At 42.3% G+C, this 26,369-nt stretch overlaps 1 protein-coding gene across 18 annotated transcripts in view; it reads right to left on the reverse strand.

Annotated features, from left to right (window-relative positions):
* ptprm (protein tyrosine phosphatase receptor type M) overlaps window positions 1-26,369 on the reverse strand; it is a 940,804-nt gene that overhangs the window by 233,410 nt on the left and 681,025 nt on the right. For 12 of the 18 annotated variants that reach the window (XM_033019866.1, XM_033019857.1, XM_033019855.1 and 9 more), the window contains exons 13-15: window positions 22,132-22,168; window positions 16,827-16,901; window positions 11,072-11,207 (exon numbers count right to left, since the gene is read on the reverse strand). In XM_033019866.1, coding sequence (XP_032875757.1) covers window positions 11,072-11,207; window positions 16,827-16,901; window positions 22,132-22,168 — 248 coding nt within the window. The remainder of the gene's footprint in view (window positions 1-11,071; window positions 11,208-16,826; window positions 16,902-22,131; window positions 22,169-26,369) is intronic. The other 6 variants (XM_033019867.1, XM_033019862.1, XM_033019861.1 and 3 more) reach the window with 1 other exon arrangement.

A 26,369-nucleotide genomic window follows, 5' to 3' on the forward strand; every position in this document is an offset into this window, starting at 1 on the left:
ACAGGTGTCAAAGGTTATGGGGAGAAGGCATGAGAATGGGGTTAGGAGGGAGATAGATCAGCCTTGATTGAATGGCGGAGTAGACCTGATGAGCTGAATGGCCTAATTCTACTTCCATCACTTATGACCTTATGATATATGACAGTAAAACACTCTTGACTTGGAATATTAAGGTAGATGGAATCGCTATGAGAAAGCTCTTTCCAAATGTATCTATGTAGGAGGTGAAAGCAACAGTAGTGTGAAGAGGGGGCCCACTCTACAAGGTTTCTGGTCTAAATGGGAGACACCAAATGCAGGTTGTGGTAACTTCTTAAAGAGTGGCCAGGAATGAACAATGACAGAGAGATGGCCTTGAATTTGGCAGTAGGTAGATGGGGGAAGAGCTTGTGAATCACGACTGGCATTAAATATGTCTGAGCATATGCTCCCAGTTATCTTTGTCTCCAAAGCTCACTGTAGAGAAGCTCACGGAGAGAAGAGAGAAAGTGGGTGACGGTGAGAAAGGGAGGGAAACATGGAATGCAAGCGTCCCCGGGTGTTGTACCTCTTGTGAACAGGTTCACCCACTTAGAAGCTGTCGGGACAGAAGACGTTATCGCACTGAGCGGCGGACTGGCTTGCGAAGCGAAAAGGGCTGTTGAGCCAAAACCAAAGAGGCCAACGTCAGGCAACATCATTGTAGTTGGAGACTCCATTGTGAGAGGTACGGACAGGGGTTTCTGCGGGAACGGATGGGATTCGAGGATGGTGTGCTGCCTTCCTGGTGCCAGGATCCAGGATGTCACGGACAGAGTGTAGAAAATCCTCAAGGGCGAAGGTGAACAGCCGGATGTGGTGGTGCATGTCGGCACAAACGATGTCGGAAAGAAGGGGATGAATATTCTGCAGCGTGACTTTAGAGAGCTCGGAAAAATGCTCAAAAGCAGGACCTCCAGGGTTGTTATCTCCGGTTTGCTTCCAGTTCCTCGTGCTGGCGAGAGCAGGAACAGGGAGATACGGGACCTGAATGTGTGGCTGAGGAACTGGTGCAGGGGGCAGGGATTTAGATTCTTAAATCACTGGGATCTGTTTTGGAGTAAGGGGGAACTGTTCAAAAGGGACGGATTGCATCTTAACAGGTGGGGCACCAGCATTCAGGCAGGCAGGTTTGCCACTGCTACAGGGTGGTTTTAAACTGAATAAGGGGGGTGGGGTGTCAAATGGGATAGTCGAGGATAGAGTTAAAGGGAAAGAGAGTTAAGGGATGGTTAATGACCCCAGAATTAACGGGAAAGAAAGCTCACAAAGGGATAGGAGAGTATGGCCAAGTGTAATAAGGATCGATGTGAAAGGTGAGATGCGTAAGGAATTAAAAGTATTGTATATGAATGCGTGAAGTATAAGAAGTAAAGTAGATGAGCTTGAGGCTCAGTTAGAGGTTGGTAGATATGACATTGTGGGGATTACAGAGACGTGGCTACAGAAGGATCGGGCCTGGGAACTTAATATTCAGGGTTATATATCCTATAGAAAGGACAGGCAGGTGGGCAGAGGAGGGGGAGTAGCTCTGCTGGTGAGGGATGGAATTCAGTCCCTTGCGAGGGAAGACATAGGGACTGACGAGGTAGTCACTGTGGATTGGGTTGAGGAATTGTAAAGGCAAGAAGACATTAATTGGTGTTATCTACAGACCCCCAAATAGTAGCCCGGGTGTAGGGTGTAAATTGCAGCAGGAGTTAAAACTGGCATGTAACAAAGGTAATGCCACTGTGGGGGATTTCAATATGCAGGAAGACTGGGAAAATCAGGTCTGTTCAGGACCCCAAGAAAGACAGTATGTAGAATGCCTCCGAGATGGATTCTTAGAGCAGCTTGTAATGGAGCCGACCAGAGAAAAGGCAATTCAGGATTTAGTGTTGTCTAATGAACCAGATATGATACGAGGTAAAGGAACCGCTTGGAGGTAGTGATCATAATATGATTCATTTTAACCGGCAATTTGAGAAGGAGAACGTTAAATCGGAAGTGTCAGTGATGCAGTTGAACAAAGGGGACTATGAAGGCATGAGAGGGGAGCTGGCCAAGGTAGACTGGAAAGGGATCCTAGCAGGAATGACGGTGGAACTGCAATGGCAGGAATTTCTGGGCATAATCCGGAAGACGCAGGATCATTTCATTCCAAAAAGGAAGAAAGAATCTAAGAAGGAGGCAACCGTGGCTGACAAGAGAAGTTAGGGATAGAATAAAACTAAAAGAAAAGATGTATAACTCAGCAAAGAGTAGCCGGAAGCCAGAGGATTGGGAAACTTTCATAGGACAACAGAAGGAAACAAACAGGCAATACGGGCTGAAAAGATGTAGTACGAAGGGAAGCTGGCCAGGAATATAAAGAAGAACAGTAAAAGCTTCTTTATGTTAAGGGAAAAAGAATAGCAAAGTCAAATGTGGGTCCTTTGAAGGCAGACATGGGTGAAATTATTATGGGCAACAAGGAAATGGCAGAAGAGTTGAATAGGTACTTAGGATCTGTCTTCACTAAGGAAGACAAACAATCTCCCAGATGTACTGGAGGACAGAGGATCTAAGGGGGTAGAGGAACTGAAATAAATTTTAATTAGGCGAGAAATAGTATTGGGTAGGCTAATGGGACTGAAGGATGATAAATCCCCTGGGCCTGATGGTCTGTATCCCAGGGTCCTGGGAGGTGGCTCTAGAAATAGTGGACGCATTGGTGATCATTTTCCAATGTTCAATAGATTCAGGATCAGTTCCTGTGGATTGGAGGATAGCTAATGTTATCCCACTTTTCAAGAAAGGAGCGAGAGAGAAAACGGGGAATTACAGACCAGTTAGCCTGACTTCGGTGGTGGGAAAGATGCTGGAGTCAATTAGTAAAGAGGTAATAATGGGGCATTTGGATAGCAGTAAAAGGATTAGTCCAAGTCAACATGGATTTATGAAAGGCAAATCATGCTTGACTAATCTTCTGGAATTTTTTGAGGATGTGACAAGTAAAATGGATGAAGGGGTGCCAGTGGATGTAGTGTATCTAGACTTTCAGAAAGCCTTTGATAAGGTCCCGCATGGGAGACTGGTGACTAAAATTAGAGCACATGGTATTGGGGGTAGGGTGTTGACATGGATAGAAAATTGTTTGGCAGACTGGAAGCAAAGAATAGAAGTGAACAGGTCCTTTTCAGAATGGCAGGCAGTGGCGAGTGGAGTGCCACAAGGCTCAGTGTTGGGGTCGCAACTGTTTACCATATATATTAATGATTTGGAAGAGGGAATTAGGAGCAACACTAGCAAGTTTGCGGATGACACACAGCAGGGTGGCAGTGTGAGCTATGAAGAGGATGTTAGGAGGTTGCAGGGTGACCTGGACAGGTTGAGCGAGTGCGCAGATGCGTGGCAGATGCAGTATAATATAGATAAATGTGAGGTTATCCACTTTGGCGGCAAAAACAAGGGGGCAGATTATTATATCAATGGGGTTAGGTTAGGTAAGGGGGAGGTGTAGCGAGACCTGGGCGTCCTTGTACACCGGTCACTGAAAGTTGGCTTACAGGTACAGCAGGCAGTGAAGAAAGCTAATGGAATGTTGGCCTTCATAACAAGAGGATTTTAGAATAGGAGTAAAAAGGTTCTTCTGCAGTTGTATAGGACTCTGGTGAGACCACATCTGGAGTATTGTGTACAGTTCTGGTCTCCTAATTTGAGGAAGGACATCCTTGTGATTGAGGCAGTGCAGCGTAGGTTCACGAGATTGATCCCTGGGATAGCGGGACTGTCATATGAGGAAAGATTGAAAAGACTAGGCTTGTATTCACTGGAGTTTAGAAGGATGAGGGGGATCTTATAGAAACATATAAAATTATAAAAGGACTGGACAAGCTAGATGCAGGAAAAATGTTCCCAATGTTGGGCGAGTCCAGAACCAGGGGCCACAGTCTTAGAATAAAGGGGAGGCCATTTAAGACTGAGGTGAGAAAAAACTTTTTCACCCAGAGAGCTGTGAATTTGTGGAATTCCCTGCCACAGAGGGCAGTGGAGGCCAAGTCACTGGATAGATTTAAGATAGAGCTTTAGGGGCTGATCAGCCATGATCACAACGAATGGCCTCCTCCTGCACCTAGTTTCTATGTTTCTATGTTTCCACATGTCCAACAACATGAGAGTAAACCATTTTGGTTCCCCTTCCCATTCCCATACTAAAGGCCCTGTCCCACTTATGTGTCATTGGCACGCAAATTACGCGACCTCGTCGTCGCGTTGAGGCGCACGGGCATCGTGTGGCCGCGTGGGGCCGGTCCCACTGAGAAGCGCGGAGGGGTATGGAGTTGTGCGCGGTATCGCGCGGCGCTCCGAAATTTTGTAGCGAACGAAATCTTCGCTCGCCACGGCCTGTCGCGTAACTGACGGCCGTGGTAAGTGGGACAGGCCCAAGACCGTGGCGCGACGCAACGTCTCACCTCCAACAGCAGCAGAAGAAGACAAACGATCGCCGAGCTCGGCCTAGAGGCTCACGGCCGTTGCGGTCCGGATCCGCCCTCACTTCTACTCCCAGAGCGGGGCCAAGAAAATTGAAGATAGACACAAAATGCTGGAGTAACTCAGCGGGACCGGCAGCATCTCTGGAGAGAAGGAATGGGTGATGTTTCGGGTCTAGACGCTTCTTTCAGACTGAAGGGCCTCGACCCGAAACATCACCCATTGCTTCACTCCAGAGATGCTGCCGGTCCCGCTGAGTTACTCCTGCATTTTGTGTCCATCTTCAAATGACGTCACGTGCTCCAGACGGGTGTGCAGACGCATGAAGTCGCGCGCGACCTTCGTGAGACCGTCGCGCTTCAAAGCGACCACAGGGTCGTGTGATTAACGTGCCAAGGACACGTAAGTGGGACAGGGGCTTAACCTTTCTGTCCTGGGCTTCCTCCATTGCCAGTGAGGCCACGCCCAAATTGGAGGAACAACACCTCATATTTCACTTGGGTAGCTTAGAAGCTTACGTACGTTCAGCGGTATGAACGTTGAAATCTCTACTTTTAAGTAACTTCTACTCCCCTCCCCCCCCCCCATGCCCCGTTCCTCCATCCTAGTTGTTTAACCAGTTCCACAGTTCACCACAGTGTATCTATCCCTCTTGAGATCACAACTTCCTTAGCCTCTGGAAGCAAGGATACCAGAAAATCGGCAGTGGACCTGTATGGAAAATTGTATTATTTTGATCCTGAAGTTTTACTTTCTTATTTAATTCATCTGATCTCTAAATAATACACAGAGGAATCACTTTTAGGAGACAATGGAACATGGGTAGTAGCTTACAAACGTTCATATTGTAATAGCTGGAAATCCCGTTCAAACTTGAATTGACATCTTTGGTTAGCACTCCTTCCACCATGTATTCAACGTATTTATGAATATCACAAGTACAAATGAATTGCTCCAGTTTGCATTATCTTATGGGTTTTGCTTTAGTATGATTTCTTGCATTGATTTTTTTTAGGGTGATCTTTATGTTTTTTGCATCACCCTCCATTACATCTATAATCACAATCTCGAGCTAAGAGTCTGAATTATGAATCTTCCCCAAGATGTTCTGATAGCAATTGGTGCTATCTAATGCTGAGGTGCACAATTGATTTGTGGAAAATCACTAATGTTTAACTTGCGTCCAGCCAGTCTGCACAGCCAGTCCACAAGCTAGAGTCAACTCAATTATTATTATCACCGTAACTTAGTTTATTGTCCCCAACATGCCAATTGTCCTGGGTTAGTCACGTTTACAATACAATACCATATATTTGTCATTTGAACCTCACATGAAGTTCAAACGAAATTTGGTTTCTGCAGTCATACAACAAGAAAAGAACCAAGACACACAACAACACAATTTACACAAACATCCATCACAGTGAATGTTCAATGCAATGAATAATGCAAATGATCACTGCAATAATTATTAAGGGATTCTATTAGAATGAAGGTACCAGAAAATAACAACTTAAATTATCTTTCCAAGAATAAAATAAAAATTAAGAATGAATTGTAATGTGGAATTAATTTTCTCATTTATTTTCTGCAAAGATATCTCAAATATCTCCTTCATTGAGATCACAACATCACAGTCAAACCTCATATGTTAAATGTAGAGGTCTGAATTTCAAAGTAGTTGAGAGACAGATGCTTGGATCTACTGGCGGCGCAAAGAAATGCTTAAACAAGGGTTTCCAAAGTCACAGTTTGTATTATTTGGTTATTTTATATCCATACTGTCGCCATTCTCATTGGGAACCCATGTTAAAACTGGTCTAACGAGATGTACAACCATCAAGACAATGATTTGTCTGCTCATCCCAGCATCGATGAAAAAAAAGAAAGGGTAATGCCTCCCTCACTTCTTCTGGGATAACTTCACGGCATCTCACAGCAGCCTTGCCATTCAAATTATGTTGGGTGTTCCGTACAAAATATCCAACAAGCCAACTGGATAGGATGTTGTCACCAGAACTAGTACTGCATTGCACCACCGGAGAAACCTCAGTCTTTTAAATGCCTCAGTTCCAGGGCAAAAGGAGATTAAACTAGCTCTGCAGAACAAGCAAGGTAACAGACTAGCCATTCCTCTTCGGCCTGCGCACCGGCATGCTTTTAAAGTGATGCACCCAATAAATCCTTCAAAATTTACACTGGGCAACACCAGTAGAGAATCTCTCAACCTAAGATTTTGTACTTGCTTTGTATTTCGCTTGGGTAACTCACAATCCAGTGGTATTTTAGTTTCAGTTTAGTTTAGAGGTATAGTGCTGAAACAGGCCCTTCGGCACACCGAGTCCACGCAGACCAGCGATCCCCATACACTAACACTATCCTACACACACGAGGGTTAATTTTACAATCTTTACCAAAGCTAATCAACATATAAACCTGTTACGTTTTTTGACTGTGGGAGGAAACCCAAGCTCATGGAGAAAACCCACGCAGGTCACGGGGAACACATACAAACTTCGTACAGACAGCACTTGTAGTCAGGATCAACCTGGATCTCTGGCACTGCAAGGCAGCATCTACCATTGCGCCACTGTATGAATGTTGAATTCTCCAATTTTAGGTAACTTTTGCAAACACCTCCCTCTCCCCTCCTCTTCCTCTCTCTCTCTCCCTCCCTTTATCAATTAACTAGTTCCACAGTTCACAACAATATTGGGCTCACACTGTCTCTAGCCAACAATCGGGGAACCTCCTTGCCTGAGGCCATCTGATGCCGGCCAAGATTTGATCTACTTTTTCTCCCCTCACTTCCAGTCCCCCCCACGCCCCTCAACTATAATTTGAAGGGTCCGACCCAAATCGTCACCTATCCATTTTCTCCAGAGATGCTGCCTGACCCACTAACTTGCTCAAAAGGTTTACGTCTATCCAAGATTTTACACAATGGCTACCTGTAAGACTGCAGGTACAGAAATAGTCATTTAATTCCTCAAGTTTATTCTGCCATTTAATCAAATCATGGCTGCTTTGTTTCATGCTTCATTTAAAATCAGTGGGCCTAACATTAGGATGCGGGATTAACCTTGAATACTGAAAGGGAGATAATTTTTTGTAAGTTTTTTGAAATTCTGTGCTTCGTGTGTGCAGTTACTATATTCATGGCCAGGTCTCTCGACACATTTTTATTGTTCTTGCTGTCTGTCCATCCCTTCTCAACAACTTGAAACCTGTTTATCTCCAACCATTCCCAGTTCTAACAAATAGCCATTGGCCTGAAATGCTGACCATCTTTACCTCTCATATGCAGAATTTGGACTACTGGACTATCGTTTAATTGATTGCCACACCTCCTCCAGGCATGGACACCTTGCAGAAGCCCTGCTCTTCTCCCCAATGTGAATGTCTCGTTCACCTTCCTTGTTTTCCCTGTTTCCTTTCTTGGCTTTGATGAGATATCTCACCAACTTATCTTAGATTTATTTCTTTGTGTTTTCTCTGACCCCTGCATCCTTTTCTCCACATCTTTAAAAATTGTTTATCCTTTGCTCACAGATGCTATTTGACCTGATTTCCTGTTTCACTTCCTGTTTATAATTTCAAAACTCAGCAGGTCAGGCAGCATCTCCGGCGAAAAGGAATAGGTGACATTTTGGGTCAGAACCCTTCTTCAGAGTGAAAGATAGAGATAGCAGTGGTTGGGGGGGGGGGGGTAGGGTAGGTTTGGAGGTGAGTAAAGGCCAGAACAAACAGGGCCAGCAACAGTTGACGTCAGGAAGGGTGGAATCCGTAATGGCCCATTGTTGGCTGGAGTAGATTTGTTATCAAGATACAAAGATGCAAACAGTTGACCTGGTAGGATGACTAGGATGGGGAAGGGGGGAGAGAGAGGGTGGAAGGAATGCATGAGTTAACTCTCGCATAATGCTTTGCATTCATTTGAATTTTGAGGCAGATGTTTTTAACCCCTCCTCAGCCCCTGACACCAGTGTCACAGAGCCATAGAGTCATACAGCATGGAAACAGGCCCTTCGGCCCAACCTACCCATGCTGACCAAGATGTCACATCTACACTAGTCCCACTTGCCTGTACATCATTTCTCTAAACCTTTGCTATCTTGTCTGGAAGATCAGGCTTGTAGAGAAATCCTGAAAGGTTGTCCACTTCAGGCTTGGTGATGTAGACAAAGAGAACTTGGGTAGAGTGGATGTGGAGAGGATATTTCCACTAATGGGTGAGTCTAGAACCAGAGGTCCTAGCCTCAGAATTAAAGGACATTCCTTATAGGAAGGAGATGAGGAGGAAGTTCTTTCGTCAGAGGGTGGTGAATCTGTTGAATTCATTGCCACAGGCGACCCCCTGGCGACATGCGACATGTCGCCAGGGGTCGTCTATATGGTCGTGAGAGGTCTCCTAGTCACCCAAAGAGTCGTAGCATCTTTCTGGTCGCCGCTGCATTTTCAACATGTTGAAAAATTTTGACGACCTATGACGCCGAAAAGGTTGCGTAAGTGGGACAGGCCCTTAATGCAATCATGTAAAACCCTGAGCTATACAGACAATAAGCACACAGAACGACGGCACTCTGCTGAGTTCTGCTGCCAGTCTGAAATAACAAGCTGCATTTTAGCAAGACAAGACTGACTCCCGCTGTCTCTCACTCTTTAAGAAAACTGCAATCTAATGAATAGGGAGCAGGTTTGCGATATTTAATAATATAAACAGAGTAAATCTTGTCTGCAAATACTCTTGGCTTCAAACTGTAGCTTTCTAATCAAATTATGCCCGATTGGATTCATTTATCTTTCTTTTAAATTGTCCTGATCAATCTTGATAGGTTCCTGCATCATTCCATTTACTGCCATAGGTCTATCAATAAACAAAAAACTCATAAAACTGTATTCAGCCTGAGCAAAGAAAAACTAATCCAAAGGTGTTAACATATTTAATTAATCTTTCTTTAACACAGATGACCCATCAAAATCTAACCTGTGGACATGTATGTCACATTCTGAGCTGTTTTGGCAAATATGGTGAGCTTTACTTAAATCACAGCTGGATTCTCTTAAATAAGGACAGTACTCCCACCATACCTTCAACTATCAGAAACTTCCTTTAATTTGTCTTTACAACTCACCCCTCTTATTTAATTGTGAGTTACAGAGGATTGAACGTGATGTATTAAATTGATGAAGAGGACTTCATGTACATAGGAGGACTTAGCTGGATGGAAGTGCCCTGAGGTTAAGGCACTTAGAAAAAGGTGTTTGTTATGCAAAGTTTATAAGGTTATCTTTGCAACACATTTGGTAAACATCTGTGCCACATTTCACAGCCTCTATTGAATGGCCTTGTTAATTTTGCAGTCACATGAACTCGACTTAAGTCATTTTTCTTAAGAGGCACTCCAATCTCTGCTTCTGTCCAAGACACAATCAGGCACAGCCATTCTTAAAACATTGACCACAGACATCTTCCCCTTGCATGCTTATTCATACATTAGACACCATAGTACCATGTTGGTTATTTCCACAACTCGCTGCCAATCCTTGCAAAATGCTGAACGTTTAATTGCGACCAGTTTCAGCTGCGATGCATTGCTATGGTAACGTACGGTGTGCCACCATTTCCAATTAGAATATCTTATCTTTTGTGAATTCTCGAAGAAGAATTGAGAATCTCATCCTCTTTCTCTCTGGAAATATTTGTGGGAACTAATCTCTGTTTTTGTGGGAACTAATTGGGGTGATGACACAGCCCGCCTATGCCATATGGCCTAGGCCAGAAAATGTCCATCCTTGGGGATCAAGCAGTGCTTGGTATAATTACACTATTACTGAGCATGGATACAATATTGTGACTCATGGTTGTATTGTGATACTGGCTGGGAGTATAATTGCACTTTGTGGGAGAAGTAGTAGCAATGCTGTCCCCTGCAATGATTTAAACCATCTACAGCTTGCAATCCATATACAAATTGTATATAATTAATGCAGAGACATAGAAGATCAAAGACAGATTCCCACTCTGAAAAGCCAAGTTAATTCTCATTGTATGCAGACATGTATTTTATGATCATCTTGGGAGCTTCATTTTGAGATTCTTAAATGTCTTTTTTGGTCCTTAGGAATGCCAATGAGAAATGCTGGTGGTTACCTTTGCAAAGAGGGATCCGATCACTGAAATAACTATCAATGGATCCAAAGGAATTTCTATAGATACACAGTGGTCTCAGAACAGCTGGTAGAGCTACTGCTTCACAGTGCCAGAGACCCGGGTTCGACCCTGACCTCGGGTTCGATCCTGAACTCGGGTGCTGTCTGTGTGGAGTCTGCATTACTACCTGCGACCGTGTGGGCTTTCTCCAGGTGCCCCGGTTGCTCACACATCCAAAAGATGATTGACCTCTGTAAATTGTCCCTAATGTGCAGGGAATGGATGCAGGTGGGCTAACTTAGGACTAGTGTGAATGGGTGAGTGGTGGCCTGTTTCGATGCTGTATCTCTAAACTAAACTAAACAAAGACAGGGTTAGTGTGAAGCAATAGAATGTATCTTGCTATGGTGGCTCTGTTCATTCTCTCCCTTCTGCCACACATACCTCTTCTTCACGATCAACACAATGCCGAGGAAAATGATGACAAACAGAAGAATTCCGGCAATGACTCCGGCGATTTTCACCGTGTGGTCCGTCTGCTTCTCTGGCTCTTCTGCGCTCGGTTTACGAGTCGCACTTCCTGAAAGGCAGTGAATTCGCACAGGAGGAAGATTAAAGAAACAGGATGTCCACATTTACCTCCCTTTTCACCTGTAAAACATAAATCTCCATGCACATTAAAGACCAAGAAAAGATACCATGGCCTTGAAACGTTGCTGCACACACGATCACATCAACAGGGTCATGTTACTTTGAAAACAAAATGCGTGATATTTTGGCAGAAGCACTAAATCATTCATTTCAATTTTCAGCATGTGTGTGAAAATAGTTTGTTTGAGCATTGACCTTTAAACAACGTAAACAAGCTCACTGGGCAGGAAAATGGTGGAAAGGCAAAGTAAAACATATATTCAATCACATTTTTTTCCCATAAGACTGTTACCAACCCACAAACAGCGGTTAATCTTCAACTATTCCAGATTAACTGTCATTTCTCGACCTGAATACAATTGAGGCAAGAACGGGAAGGCAGATTATTATCTGAATAGTGTCAGGTTAGGAAAAGGGGAAGTACAACAAAACCTGGGTGTCCTAGTACATCAGTCACTGAAAGTAAGCATGCAGCATACAGGTACAGCAGGCAGTGAAGAAACCTAATGGCATGTTGGCCTTCGTAATGAGAGGAGTTGAGTGTAGGAGCAAAGAGGTCCTTCTGCAGTTGTATAGGGCCCTGGTGAGACCAAATCTGGTGTATTGTGTGCCGTTTTGGTCTTTTTGGTCAATTTGAGGAAGGACATTCATTCATGCTATTGAGGGAGCGCAGCGTATGCTCACCAGGTTAATTCCCGGGATGGTGGGACTGTCATATGATGAAATAATGGAGCAACTGGGCTTGTATTCACTGGAATTTAGAAGGATGAGGAGGGATCTTATAGAAACATATCAAATTATTAAAGGTTTGGACAAGCTACATGCAGGAAACATGTTCCCGATGACAACGGAGTCCAGAACCAGTGGCCATGGTTTAAGAATAAGGGGTAGGCCATTTAGAACTGAGGTGAGAACAAAACTTTTTCATACAGAGAGTTGTGAATTTGTGCACTTCTCTGCCTCAGAAGGCAGTGGAGACCAATTCACTGGATACATTCAAAAGAGTTAGATAGAGCTCTTAGTGCTGGCGGAATCAAGGGGTATGGGGAGGGCAGGAACGGGGTACTGATTGTGGATGATCAGCCATGATCAGATTGAATGGCGGTGCTGGCTCGAAAGGCTGAATGGCCTATTCCTGCTCTTATTGTTTATGTATCTATGTATCACTCGCATGAGAAAAGAACAAATCCTCTACGTACTGTTGATAGACCAGGACTGAACCCTCAAATATATTCCATTATAATGAAGGGTTTTTTTCCCCGCTTGTTGCTCCAGAGGTTAAAAGAGTGAGGTAAGCGACGTTCCCGGGCATTGTCTAGGGACGTTGCATTGTCTCTTTTACACTATCTGCATTGTCTCTTTTACACAATTCATTCCTTTCCACCTTTTAGCATTCCAAATTGAGGCCGCATTTGTACGCAAGCAACAACATCCAAGCTATTTATTCATAACCAGGCAACCACCGAATGAATACGAGTCCTGGCAGAAACATTTAATGTCTGCCTGAATGAGATAACTAGCATGGAGCATCTTGGCACATGGAGTTTTCTTCATCAACTGTTCTGTTTAATGTACAGTGTGAAAGAATGTCAGAATAACATTGGCTGAAATACCCCTTCTCTCCACAAAATCACTTGCTGAAAGAACGGGGGGAGGGTTCATAATCTCCCCCCCCCCCCGCCCCCAATACTGAATTTGACACACTCCTTCCCTATTATCGCCCGCCCCTTTTTCCATGATGATATCCCAACATGATGCATCAAGGAATAAAGGCCATTTGGTGCATTGTGCCTATGCTAGCTCTTTGCCAGATGCTTCTAACAAGTTTCACTTTCTTAATTTTTTCCCCACATTGCCAATAACTTTTAATTCTTCATGTATTGTTCCCCATTCCTTTTTTGTATGTTGCTACCACCCTTCTTTCAGGTACTGCAATCCAGATTGCAACTTGCTATGTAGAACTTCATCTGGAGACTCAGCCATTCCTCCCTTACTTCTGTTTAAGTTAAAATTGTTCCTATGTTAACTATCCAAGTCGTCTCACTATTTATTAGCTTATTACGTGGGACAGTTAAATTATAATGTATTCTGATCATAATTTTCAATCACTGCCATGTTAATCCAACTCTCAGTTAACTTCAATAAAACTTTATCATCCTCTTCCCTTCCTCATACTGTATAGATAGAAAGAAGCAAACTTATAGTAGAAACAAAAGCAACATGACCACATAATGCATGTGATAAATTTAATCCTCTATTGCCAGAAAATGTGGCAGGCAAGATCAAATTGTACACTACCTCAAGTCCTGCACGATATAAGAATTTGAGGGATATATCTTAGTCAGCAACTCTGCCTCCGAAAAGGCTATGTGCTGGATAAAAGAAATCTCAAATCAATGTATACATGTTGCTCAATCCATTCACATGAAAGACCTTACACACTGGAAAAATCAACCAAGCCTATTGCTTCATGTCAACAAGATGTTTGTGCAAAAGTGAAAAGACTTTCCAATTCCAATTAATTTGCTTAAACAGTAAATTCAGAATGAGTTAATTTGTGCATCAATCCATCCTGATATTGTAGGGATGGTAGATAAATATTGCCAGTCATCTGTTTCAATAAACTATCAAAGAACATTCTTACACACTGCACAAGACTCTTAATATTTTCATATTACTGTGCGGTGTCATTGCTTAGATAACCATGGTTGAAATGACAAATTTATCTCACAAATACAAGAAAAAGAGGAGCAATAAATCTTAAATGACACCGGAGAGCATTAAAATGCATTTGGTTTGTGTTACATCAGGCTCCTGTGAGACAAATAAACCAGGCCCTCTACAACTGTGCCTATAGAGGGGTACAAAATATAAAACAGTTCAGATCCAGCACTTTAGGTCCGTAAAGCGAAATTAACAACGGACCCAAATTTTGCTTAGAAGTGTTTAGGTTCAGATGAAATACCACTTCTACCAAACAGAGACAAAGTAATGCCTTTCACACAATTGGGGATCTCCTTATCAATAGTTGCATACAATTATTTGGTAAAGACAAAGCATTAAAAGTACTCAAATACAATTGTACTTTACATATTCTATGTACTGTTTGTGGCTTGTTTTATTTCTACCTAGTTTTTTTATGTTGGCTCTGGTGCCACTCAAGTCCTTCTTTGCCCATATTTGTGTTTTGTCAACTCTGAGCCATGTAAGGTCGCCCAGAAGGTTTCATTAGACCGTTGAAATTGGCCACCATCCATCGCCATTCTGACCCTTGTTGCTCCCTGGTCATTCTCAGTGCTCAGAGTACTTACTCATTGATGGGTTTAAACAGCAACCTTCCACCTTAACCTTGGCACAAATGACTTGGAAAGAGGAGAAAGCCCATGCATGCTAATCAAAATAGTTCTTTTGTTTAGGTTTTTCATCGTTATCTAACCGCATTTGGGCGAACTACCATCGGATTAGAGGCCTGCAGGACAGTCGATTCAAGGTAAACATTTGTCCAAGCAAATAGTTGATGTGAAATTTGGCAAGCAATGTCAATATATTAAGGCGCTAAACTATGAATCCCATGGTACACAAAAATGCTGGAGAAACTCAGCGGGTGCAGCAGCATCTATGGAGCAAAGGAAATAGGCAATGTTTCGGGCCAAACCCCTTCTTCAGACTGATGGGCACATGACGCCCTTTAAGAGTTGTTAATTGGATAAAACTCAGTTGACCTTCCACTTGCAAAACATGGGGAAAAAAGGACTTCCCACCTTTTACAACCTTGGGATGCTTTAAACCCAACTATGTCATTCTGACGCATGCTCACTGTCATTGTGTAGGAGCCACAACAGCTGATAGGTGTAGAGCAAGATCTCAGAAACAGCTCAGTGACAATCACCAAAGAAGTGGTTTATAACCGCTGTGGTTGAGAGATAAATCTCGGCAAGGCCATCTGGGATATCTCCCATGCCCTTCAAATTAATTTCAGTTTGGTTTAGTTTAGAGATACAGCGTGGAAACAGGCCCTTCAGCCCACTGAGTCTGCGCCGACCATCATCCCATACACTAGCACTATCCTACACACTGGGTACAATTTGCAATTTTACCAAAGCCAATTAACCTACAAACCTGTACATCTTTGGGACAAGGGAGGAAACCGGAGCACCCGGAGAAAATCCACATGGTCACAGGGAGAATGTACAGACAGCACCCGTAATCAGGATTGAAACCGGGTCTCTGGCGCTGTAAGCAGCAGCAACTCTACCGCTAGGCCACCGTGCCACCCGGTAACGCAATGGGATATTTCCATCCACCCGAGAGGGCAGACCAAGCCTCTCTTTAACTGCTCAAGTGAAAGACAGCACTCCAAAAACAACACTTGAGTGGAGTGTCAGCTACCTTTAGAGTGGCACTTAATCCAACAACCTTCTGATCCAGAGGAGATTTGCTGCCATTGAGCTACAGATGATACTTGCATTGCTTTTAGTTAAGGGGAAAATGACCTCTACCAAAAAAAAGCTGCCAATATGTTTAATAACTCCTAAAATAAAATTACACTGACAATTCCTAAGCTCCATTTTAAGATGGCCAATAAATTCACCAACTAGAATGGTGCAAAGTCATTGCTGCCACCTGGGCTTGTTCATAAGAAGATTAACTCCTGTGCTTTAGGAGGCAATACCATTGATTATTGGGTAACAGATAAAAAATCCCAATCCTGAATACAGTGACCATTTAGTTGGCAAAGGTGTGGAATTGGCTGTGGTATGCCCATGTTTGAATGGTCTTCTCTGTGAAGGCCTCAAAATGGAAATTGATCACCCAGTGAAGGACCTGAAATGTCCTTTGAGCAAAATATATTCTGGTCCATCAAAGCCCCACCCTTGCAATCTGGTTTAAGTCAATCAACACAAAACTACCCTCATGGAGGTATGAATATAAAGGGATTTCCAAAATGCTTGATCTATTTGTGCCCAAAGTATTCAAATCGCCCTGTGATCGACTGTCCGGTAGGCCAAGTTAATATATATTTTTTCAAGAAAATATGCACAAGCAAAGATAACATTGGGGGAGAAATTTGTCTCTGATCACCAGCGCTAAACATGCAACAAAATATTGGACACTGGTTTACTCACTTCTGCACGTTCATTGCCTTCAGTGGAACTGTATATGCAAAGCAGTGCAACTGGGGGCCATATCCCGCACATGCATTTGTGGTTGGCAACTATAGACTATTTTCTCCACCACAGTATTTCTCTGTCCAGTCATGATTTAGTTGAAGATCAGGGTAGTCATACATCCACGTACATTAGGCCCAACACATCATTCACAGACAAAATGCAACACAAGAGCATGCAGTGGAGAGATATCCTAAGTGTGTGGGTTAGTTGCAAACTTCTAAGGTTGGGGGTGGATGTCAGGAGTGAGAACAAAATGGGCTCGCCATGTGGAATGTAAAAGAGCAAGAGAAATTAAACCTCAAAAACTGAAAGGGGGGAGAGAGTGACGGTGAGGCAAAAAAAGGTACTAATGACTGGTCTGTAGTAGAACATCTGACCTGTTAGTTGGTTGTCGCCTGCAGCAGGGGCGATGCGAATGTATGGTGTTGTAAGCTGAGTCACAATTATCGCAGCTAAGGCAAAGGAAGATTTCCAGGTCAGCATGCATGAGAAAAAAAGCCAGACTGAAGCTAGACTAACAACAAGAATTACTCAGCGACCATACTTCCTAAAGACATGTTACTCTATTTCTCTCTCAAAGAAAGTGAGTATTACAGACAGTGCAACATATTTTGTTGATAACCTACTTCTTTTGCACAGAAAATGATTTAAATTCTTACATTAGTTTATCAAATCCATAAGGAAAACTGCACCCAGAAAACATTCAGGCAAAGGAAATAACGGCTCCATTTACACATAGCTTACCTTTATACAGCTACCATATAAAGGAATGAAACTCTAGTACTTGGTGTTTTGCTCATGATTCCAGCATCTGCAGTTTCTTGTAAATCTGTCTCTGACTAATTATTAGTCATTTTCATTTAAATAGATTTTTCATCTGGATACCCTGTTCTTACTATCCCAATGTACTGGAGAATTGCCTGTTCATCTACACTTCAACTAAAAACAAAGGAAGAGGGGTTCATATTAACCAGAACATTGGATTGGGTAGGTTTAGCAGGGTATGGGGCATAAGCAGGCAGGTGGGACTAATGTTGGTCGGCATAGGCAAATTGGGCCACAGGGCCTGTTTCCACGCTGTATGACTCCAGCCTCAAATTTCTCTCCCCTTTCAATTAGGGGTGTGACTTCCGCCCCTAACCTTGTTCAGCACATTCCCTTATGAACCTATCTGAAGTCACTGAGTCTAGACCAATGTTTCTCTCCATTACTCATTACATTAAATCTTCTAGGAACCTTGGATTAATTTGGACGATGGGAGCACATGGACTTGGATTTGCTATAATACATTAATGGACATGAATAGTGCACATCATCATTAATGCAGAACTTCAATGGTTCAATAGTACTTTATTTGTCACATGTGCAACTACACAGTGAAATTATTTTTACATATTTACACATGTGGACAACTTATAGCAAGCGATAGTCCATAAATTTAATGGCTTGCAAGATTCCACCATCCGATTCAAGAAAGTGACACCTCACCCTCAAGTTCCTGCAAGATACATGGCCCGGAAAGTTCGATCAAGTAAATGAGAGAAATACTCCTGTTTAACTATGTGAAATCTAATGAAAATTAATCAGTCTGGCTAAGAAGGTGAATAATATAACTGGAGGTTTAAGAAGGAACTGCAGATGTTGGAAAATCGAAGGTAGACAAAAGTGCTGGAGAAACTCAGCGGGTGCGGCAGCAACTATGAAGCGAAGGAAATAGGCAATGTTTCGGGCCGAAACCCTTCCTCAGAACTGGAGGTTCCTATTCTCTCAGGTACTGAATTTTTGTTAAAAAGCTTAGAAAAGTAAAAAAGTTATCTTTTTTCCTTTCTGTTTTTCCTTTTGCCTTTCTCTTTGAAGCAAACATTTATTTCTTTCAGTAACAGGGAATGTTTTAATAGGAACCTGAGTTGTAAAATGTTTCTACAAACGGTGGTGGGTGTATGGAATGAGCTGATGGAGGAGGTAGTTGGGGCAGGTACTATCATAATGTTTAAAAAGCATTTAGACAGGTACATGGATAGGACAGGTTTAGTGGGCAAACGCAGGTAGGTGGAACTAGTGTAGATGGGGCATGTTGATCAGCGTGGGCAAGTTGGGCTGAAGGGCCTGTTTCCATGCTGTATGAACGTATGATAGTTCTATCCCTTTATCTCTCTGGACTTGGTTGTTCCATAGAGTTCACCCATTATGAATGATCTTCCAAAGTTTCTACATCTCTAAATCTCATTTTGTCTGGGAGCTCTCGAATGCAGATACTGTAGATACCCGCACCCTATGAAGATCTTGGATTGAACTTCCAGCACTTAACAGGGCAAAATATTCCTGAGCTGCAGGAAACAGTCACCGTGTTCCCAGTGTGAAGCATCCTCCCCAGTGATTTCTTGCCGACTATATGGGCGATCTTGGATGTTAACTCATATCCTTGCACTGATACATTTTTTTAATGTCATATAGTCACAGAGCATAGAAATAGGTTATTTGGCCCAACGTGCCCACGCTGACCAACATGTCCCACCTACACTGGTCCAACCTGCCCACGTTTGGCCCATATCCTCCACACCTTTCCTATCCATGTACCTGTCCAGATGTTTCTTAAATGTTGTGGTGTGCGTATAAAACTATTTAATGAAATTTGAGTCTACGTTGCTCCTCATCTTCTTCCACAAGCCAGCTTTGGAAAAGAACTACCAATCCATGGCTTTACTGCTGCTTTAGTTCACTGGCCTTTTGCCGGTTATTGTTAATTCAACTCTATGAGTGACAATTTAAGAGGTAAACTTTAGTGAACAGTTGCCGAGTGTATTACATGGAGTGATCGAACAGGGCTGAGGTGTAAAACATGCCACTGCATGATTCTGAACAAAGCTGGCCAAAAAAACAAATGGTTCGAAAGTAATTTCTTTTTCCATCTGACATCATTCCAATTTGAGATAATAGATATTTGGCAATATGCAATGAGTTTCTGCATTGCATGGACTACACCAGGACTGAATTGGTCTGTTAATTGACCTAGCAGGATTGATTGCATTGTGCATGGTCTGGGAATTTTGAAATGACACCATGCAAATTCACTGACATATCATAGATACAGCAGTCAATCCAGATTTAAGGCATTGTCACATCAAGCCATTTACTATTAACATAATTCACACAACATCTTGAAATAAATACTTTCAGGTTGTCTGATGTAATATAAGGCTGTTCATCTCATTGTTGGCCCTATTTAATGTGCTCTATGAAAAATCCATACATTTCAGCCCATTTTCCATCCTCCCTCGAATATGCGAAACTTTGCAAAGGAATACTTTTATGAGCCGAGGCTCGCCCTAAGGTTACTGTTTATCCATGAAAAATCTTGTGCTTAAATGGCCTCGATATCTGCTTGTAATTCTCTGTTATCAGAAGAGGATAAATTGCACAGTGTGTTTATCAGTTGTAGAATCATGGAGCATTGCTGCAGGGAAACTGGTCCTTTGGCCACAATGACTCAAATGCCCCATCTATACCAGTCTTACAGATAACATTTTCAGCTACTGTAGCTCTTCAAATAAAGTTAAGGCTTGAAGGGAAACCCTCACCTGCTTACTGTCTGTAGAAATCCACTTGTCGCGTTGCATGTTCAGTATCTAATCGTGCAAGATTACACTGCAACCTGACATTCTCATAAGATCATAAGGTCATAGATGATAGGAGCAGAATTAGGCCATTAGGCACATCATGTCTACTCTGCCATTCAATCATGGCTGATCTATCTCCCACTCCTAACCCCATTCTCCTGCATTCTCCCCATAACCTTTGACACCCGTAATAATCAATAATCTACTGTATCTATCTCTGCCTTAAATATATCCACTGACTTGGCCTCCACAGATTCACCACCCTCTGACTAAAGAAATTCCTCCTTATCTCTTTCCTTAAAGAATGTCCTTTACTTCTGAGGCTATGACCTCTAGTCCTAGAGTCTCCCACTAGTGGAAACATCCTCTCCACATTCACTCTATCCAAGCCTTTTACTATTCTGTATGTTTCAATGAGTTCCTCCCTCATTCTTCTAAACCCCAGCGAGTACAGGCCCAGTGCCGACAAACGCTCATCATATGTTTCTGGGATTCCTGGGATCATTCTTGTAAACCTCCTCTGGACTCTCTCCAGAGCCAGCACATCCTTCCTCAGATATGGTGCCCAAAATTGCTCACAATATTTCAAATGCTGCCTGACCAGTGTGTTATAGAGCCTCAGCATTACATCCCTGTTTTGTATACAAGCTCTCTCGAAACAAATGCTAGCATTGCGTTTGCTTTCTTTTCTACCGATTCGACTTGCAGATTAACATTTGGGAATCCCGCACCGGTACTCCAAAGACCCTTTGAACCTCTGATTTCTAGATTCTCTCCCTATTTAGAAAATAGTCAATGCCTTTATTCCTACTACCAAAATGCATGACTCCACACTTTGCTACATTACAGTATATTCCATCTGCCACTTCCCTGCCCACTCTCCCAACCTATCCAAGTCTTTCTGCAGAATCCCTGCTTTCTCTACACTACCTGCCCCTCCACCTATTTTCATATCATCCGTAAACTTGGCCACAAAGCCTTCAAACCCCTCATTCAAATCATTAATATACAACGTGAAGAGCAGTGGCCCCAGCACCGACCACTGCGGAACTCCGCTAGTCACTGGCAGCCAACCAGAAAAATACCCTTTTATTGCCGCTCTTTGCCTTCTGCCGTCCAGCCAACCTGATATCCATGCTAGTATCTGCCCTCTGATACCATGGGCTCTCATCTTCCTCAGCAGCCTCCCATGTGGCACCTTATCAAAGGCTTTCTGAAAATCTAGGTAAACAACATCGACCGACTCTCCTTTGTCTGTCTTGCTATGTACACACATCCTCAGAATGAATGCAATGACTGGTCTGAGACTAGATGTATTCAATCTGTATTAACTATTGGGGTCATGTAGCACATCAGGGTGTTGGGGCACAATTACATGTTCTACCTGATTTGGTTTTACGCTGGCCTATGATCATACCCACTAAACTTAAAGGCTAACAAATATCAATGCAAACTCAAGAGAGTTAGTGAAACGTTGGAACTAAGAATTGAGTTTCAATCGCAATGTTGTCGGATTCTAATTGCAATCTACAGGTATTTCAGAATCCCGAAGTGCAGGTCTTTCAACTTAAAAATTGTGCTTGAGGGCTAATAAAATCACATTCAATCGATATAGGACAATAAAAGTTATAGAAGCAGAGAAAAAATAATTTTAAAATTCATTGGCTCACTGATACCAGAGTGTACATGAAAATTGATTAGCAGTGCTGATAAACAAGGTACAACTGCCATGGCATTAATTTTTAGAATCACATTCAGACATCCAAATATGATTTAGAATAAGTAGCACTTTCAAATAGAATGATTGTTGAAACGTTAATAGTTACCTATACAAGATGTTGAAAGCAAAAAGATGTTGATCAATATTACGTTGCAGAATGAAGAAATATGGGAGACATGTTAAAGTTTTAATGTAATATTTCAATCATGTCAAAAACAAAGCGTTGTATCAGAATTATTTCTGTCCAGAATTTTGCATGTAGTACATACGTGGAAAACCGTTTCAGCCATAAATAAAAGGAATGTTCTGACAGTGGAACAAAAGAGGAGAACAGCTAAGACATACCTTTTGTCGCCACCCGGACGCAGTCAATTTTGGTTTCCTGTGACAAATAAAGAGGAAAGATGTCATTTTTAATCCTCAGCTAAAGTAAACATAACTTCATCACTATTTGCAATCCATTGATAAAGATCCACTTGGAGGTCAAGCTACGTGATTTTCTCGCTTATTAGCAAAAGTGCTCAGCAAATTCAACGTGTATCCCAGTCCCTGACAATTGGAATGAAATGTACTTGGCATTTTAGATAAATACTTCAGTTAACATTTAACTGCACGACGGAAGAAATTAATTGGCAAAGGCAGCAAGGAGCTTTCATGTCGACGACGCATTGACCTTGAGTGCTGCAGAGCATCTCTGACATTTTTTTCCAAGACAAAAGTCAATTGAGCTTCAGCATTTAGCATTGTCACGGCAATGTTAAGAGGAAGCCATTCCGTTGCATGACAAAAGCACCTCCAAATAACCATAAATGGGCAAAATTATTTACCGTTCACACAGAACGGTGGTACAGTGGCGCAGTGGTAGAGTTGCTGCCTTACAGCGCCAGAGACTGGGGTTCGATCCTGACTATGAGTGCTGTCTGTATGGAATTTGTACGTTTTCCTTGTGACCATGTGGGCTTTTTCCGGGTGCTCTGGTTTCCTCCCACAGTCCAAAGGTTTGCAGGCTTGTAGATTAAATTGGCTTCTGTACATTGTCCCTAGTGTGTAGGATAGAATTAGTGTATGGGTGATCGCTGGTCGGCACAGACTAGGTGGGCCGAAGGGCATATTTCCATGCTGTATTTCAAAAACTAAAAAGTAAAACTAAAACTAGAAGAAGGAAGTAATTTAGTCCATTGTAATCATTATACATCACTATAAGGTCACCCATCAGCCTCCTGAACTGCAAGGAATAAAGTCCAAGGTTGACCAACCTCTCCCTACAGCTCAGACCCTTGAACATTCTCCTAAATCTTCTCTGCACATGTTCCAGCTTAATGGCTCTTTCCTTTAGCAGGCGACCTAAGCTGAGCTATTTAGGTTGATCTCGTTGCCCCACTCTCAGCCTATATCCATGTATGTAATGGCTTCTCATCTATCTCTTTAAATGTGGTGAAGGATTTTCTCCACTACCATTGCAGGGTGTCCATTGCAGACCCACACCACTGCTTGCCTGAAAACAAAATCTTTAACTCTCCCCTAATTCTTCCATGAACTGATTTAAATCCGTCTTGGTCTTACTGCAAAATGGAAAAGATCCTTCCTGTTGACCTGAAAAGGATTATTACAAATATCAGCCATTATGACAAATATGGCAAATAAGAGGAAATACATCATATTTGTTCTTCAGCTGAAGTAAACAGTTCTATTTACACCATTACTTGACTGTATTTCATAATGTTTCCTTCATTAAAGAAAATTTACAAAGCAACAGGCAAGTACCAGCTGTCGCTTTGAAGTATTTTGTTTTGAACACATATTCAGAAATTATAGAGAAAAACATTTGTCACAAACAGCATGGAAACAGACCCTACATTGTTTTCATGTTGAAAATTGATTAACCCATGCCCAAAAGAGTACAGGGAATTAATGAAACCTATTTCACCCATTCCATTAGCTTTTTAAAAATCCATTGTATGACAAGATCTAGCTGAATCTCTTTATCCACAGAGAAGAGATATTGCAAAGGTTCCCCTTGCATTTCATCCCAGATGGTAAATGAAGAAGAACTATGACATTCCCTTGTAATCATAGGCTTTGGAGAATTGCCATGGGTTCCCTCTTTGGATTATGGCCACTGTAGGGATCAGTGGAGGAATCAGACAATAGATAATAGGTGCAGGAGTAGGCCATACGGCCCTTCAAGCCAGCACCGCCATTCAATGTGATCATGGCTGATCATCCATAATCAGTACCCCTTTCCTGCCTTCTCCCCATATCCCCTGACTCCGCTATCTTCAAGAGCCCTATCGAGCTCTCTCTTGAAAATTTCCAGAGAACCGGCCCCCACTGTCCTCTGAGGCAGAGAATTCCATAGACTCACAACTCTCTGTGTGAAAAAATGTTTCCTCATCTCCATTCTAAGTGGCTTACCCTTTATTCTTAAACTGTGGACCCTGGTTCTGGACTCCCCCAACATCGGGGAACATGTTTCCTGCCTCTAGCATGACCAAACCCTTAATAATCTTATATGTTTCAATAAGATTCCCTCTCATCCTTCCAAATTCCAGAGTATACAAGCCCAGCCGCTCCATTCTCTCAGCATATGTCAGTCCCACCATCCCGGGAATTAACCTTGTGAACCTACCCTGCACTCCCTCAATAGCAAGAATGTCCTTCCTCAAATTTGGAGACCAAAACTGCACACAATACTCCAGGTGTGATCTCACTGGAGTATCTCTGGAGGAAAGAATTAGGTGATGTTTTGGGTGGAGACCCTTCAGACTCTTTCTTCAGACTATCAGACGAAGGGTCCCGACATGAAATGTCACCTATTCCTTTTCTCCAGTGATGCTGCCTGACCCGTTGAGTTACTCCAGCATTTTGTGTCTGTCTTTTGTGTAAACCAGCATCTGCAGTTTCTTCCGACACAACGAGACTCTAACTTGCGTTACAGACATGTTAGATGCAACAACATACAATAAATTATCAGTTATTCTAGGTAAACACGATGAAGAAAAGGGAAAAGAGGAGAAGGAACATTTATAATATAAAGAATAAATGTCAGCGGAATAAATGTTGGGCAAAAAGACGGATTATTGTTTATAAGTAGCTTGGGCAACAGAGGATAGATACAAAATGCTGGTGTAACTCAGCGGGTCAGGCAGCATCTCCCAAGAAAAAGAATAAGGGAAGTTTTGGGTCGGAAACCCTCTTCACACTTCAACAGGAGGTCTGACCAAGGAGAAAAGAAAATGGATGTGCATGCCAAAATGCATCCACACAATAGATAGGCACGTGGATATGCAGAGACATGGGGGGGGCATGGGTCATGTGCAGGCTGATGTATTTAGCATCATGTTCAGCGCTGATATTGTGGGTTGAAGGGTCTGTTCCTGTGCTGGACTGTTCTATGTTCAATGTAGAAATTAGAAAGCACAGAACTGTCCGAAAAGGTTGAAGCAAAATGAGAAATTCAGTAAGCTTGTCATTTGCTCAAAAGGGCAGCACAAACTAATGATGCTTTTGCAGCTAAAATGTGGTAACATATCCCTTTTCAAATTGCATACCAGTAACTTCTGATTCAGAAACACTGGCAATTAGCTGCTGTATGTAAACGATGTTTGTGTCTGAGTTCTGAAGTTAATGATTGAGGTTCAGATCAGAAGGGTACAGAGGGCAGATCCAATAGATACTTGATCCTGCATCATATGCTGACATTGACTATTCAATGGAATAGTTGGTCAGAGGGGGATTTAAAGCTTCAAGACAAAACAAAAGTTATCTGTGGACAGAATAAGAATTATTTGTCAAAGTGACTGGCTGATTTACATCTGCTCTCATGGTGAACAGACAATGATAAAATCTAAAAGCCAGGTGAAGGATAGAATACAACTCCATGGTTGCTCTGGGGCTTATTCACGTAGACAAGGATTCTATGCTATGCAGTCCATAGGGAAACTCATATCCTTCATCACCATTCTCCGCCAATATAAATGGATACAAGAGACTCTCCACTGTTTATAAACAGCATGAATACAACCAGCACAAGTCGCCATAAATATTGTGGACTGCACTGAGTTCCGTGTAATATACTGAAGGCATGTATAAATTGAAAGACTTGCATTTATATACCTTTCACCAAAACACCTCGAAACACTTTACAACCCATGAATGAAGATCAGTGTAACTGTCAGGCCTCCATAACAAAAGCAAGGCAGAGATACGCAATTGTAAAAAGGAATTAACATCATCCACAAATTATTTCCCATATATAAAATTCAAAGCTATTTATGTAGAAACGCATCAAAAGGAACGGTATATTTTTTTCACGTCTGGGGAACGCTGATTAGCAATTGCTTTTGAGTTTTAATTATTTTCTGGAAATATTATCCCTTTATATTTGGAAAGGGAGATGCAAATAACTATATATTTAATCTGCCAAACAGATAGGCTTCATTGATTTTTAATTAGTCTGTCTTTAAGAATTCTTTTTCCTCTTCTTTGGAATGTGTGTAGAATCTTTTCATGTATCACATAATTCCTCTTTACTTAAACCGAATCAAGGAAAATCCAGATTTTAGTTTAATTTCGGCGTGGTT

Source organism: Amblyraja radiata, chromosome 4 (genome assembly GCF_010909765.2).
Source record: "Amblyraja radiata isolate CabotCenter1 chromosome 4, sAmbRad1.1.pri, whole genome shotgun sequence".
NCBI lineage: Eukaryota > Metazoa > Chordata > Chondrichthyes > Rajiformes > Rajidae > Amblyraja > Amblyraja radiata.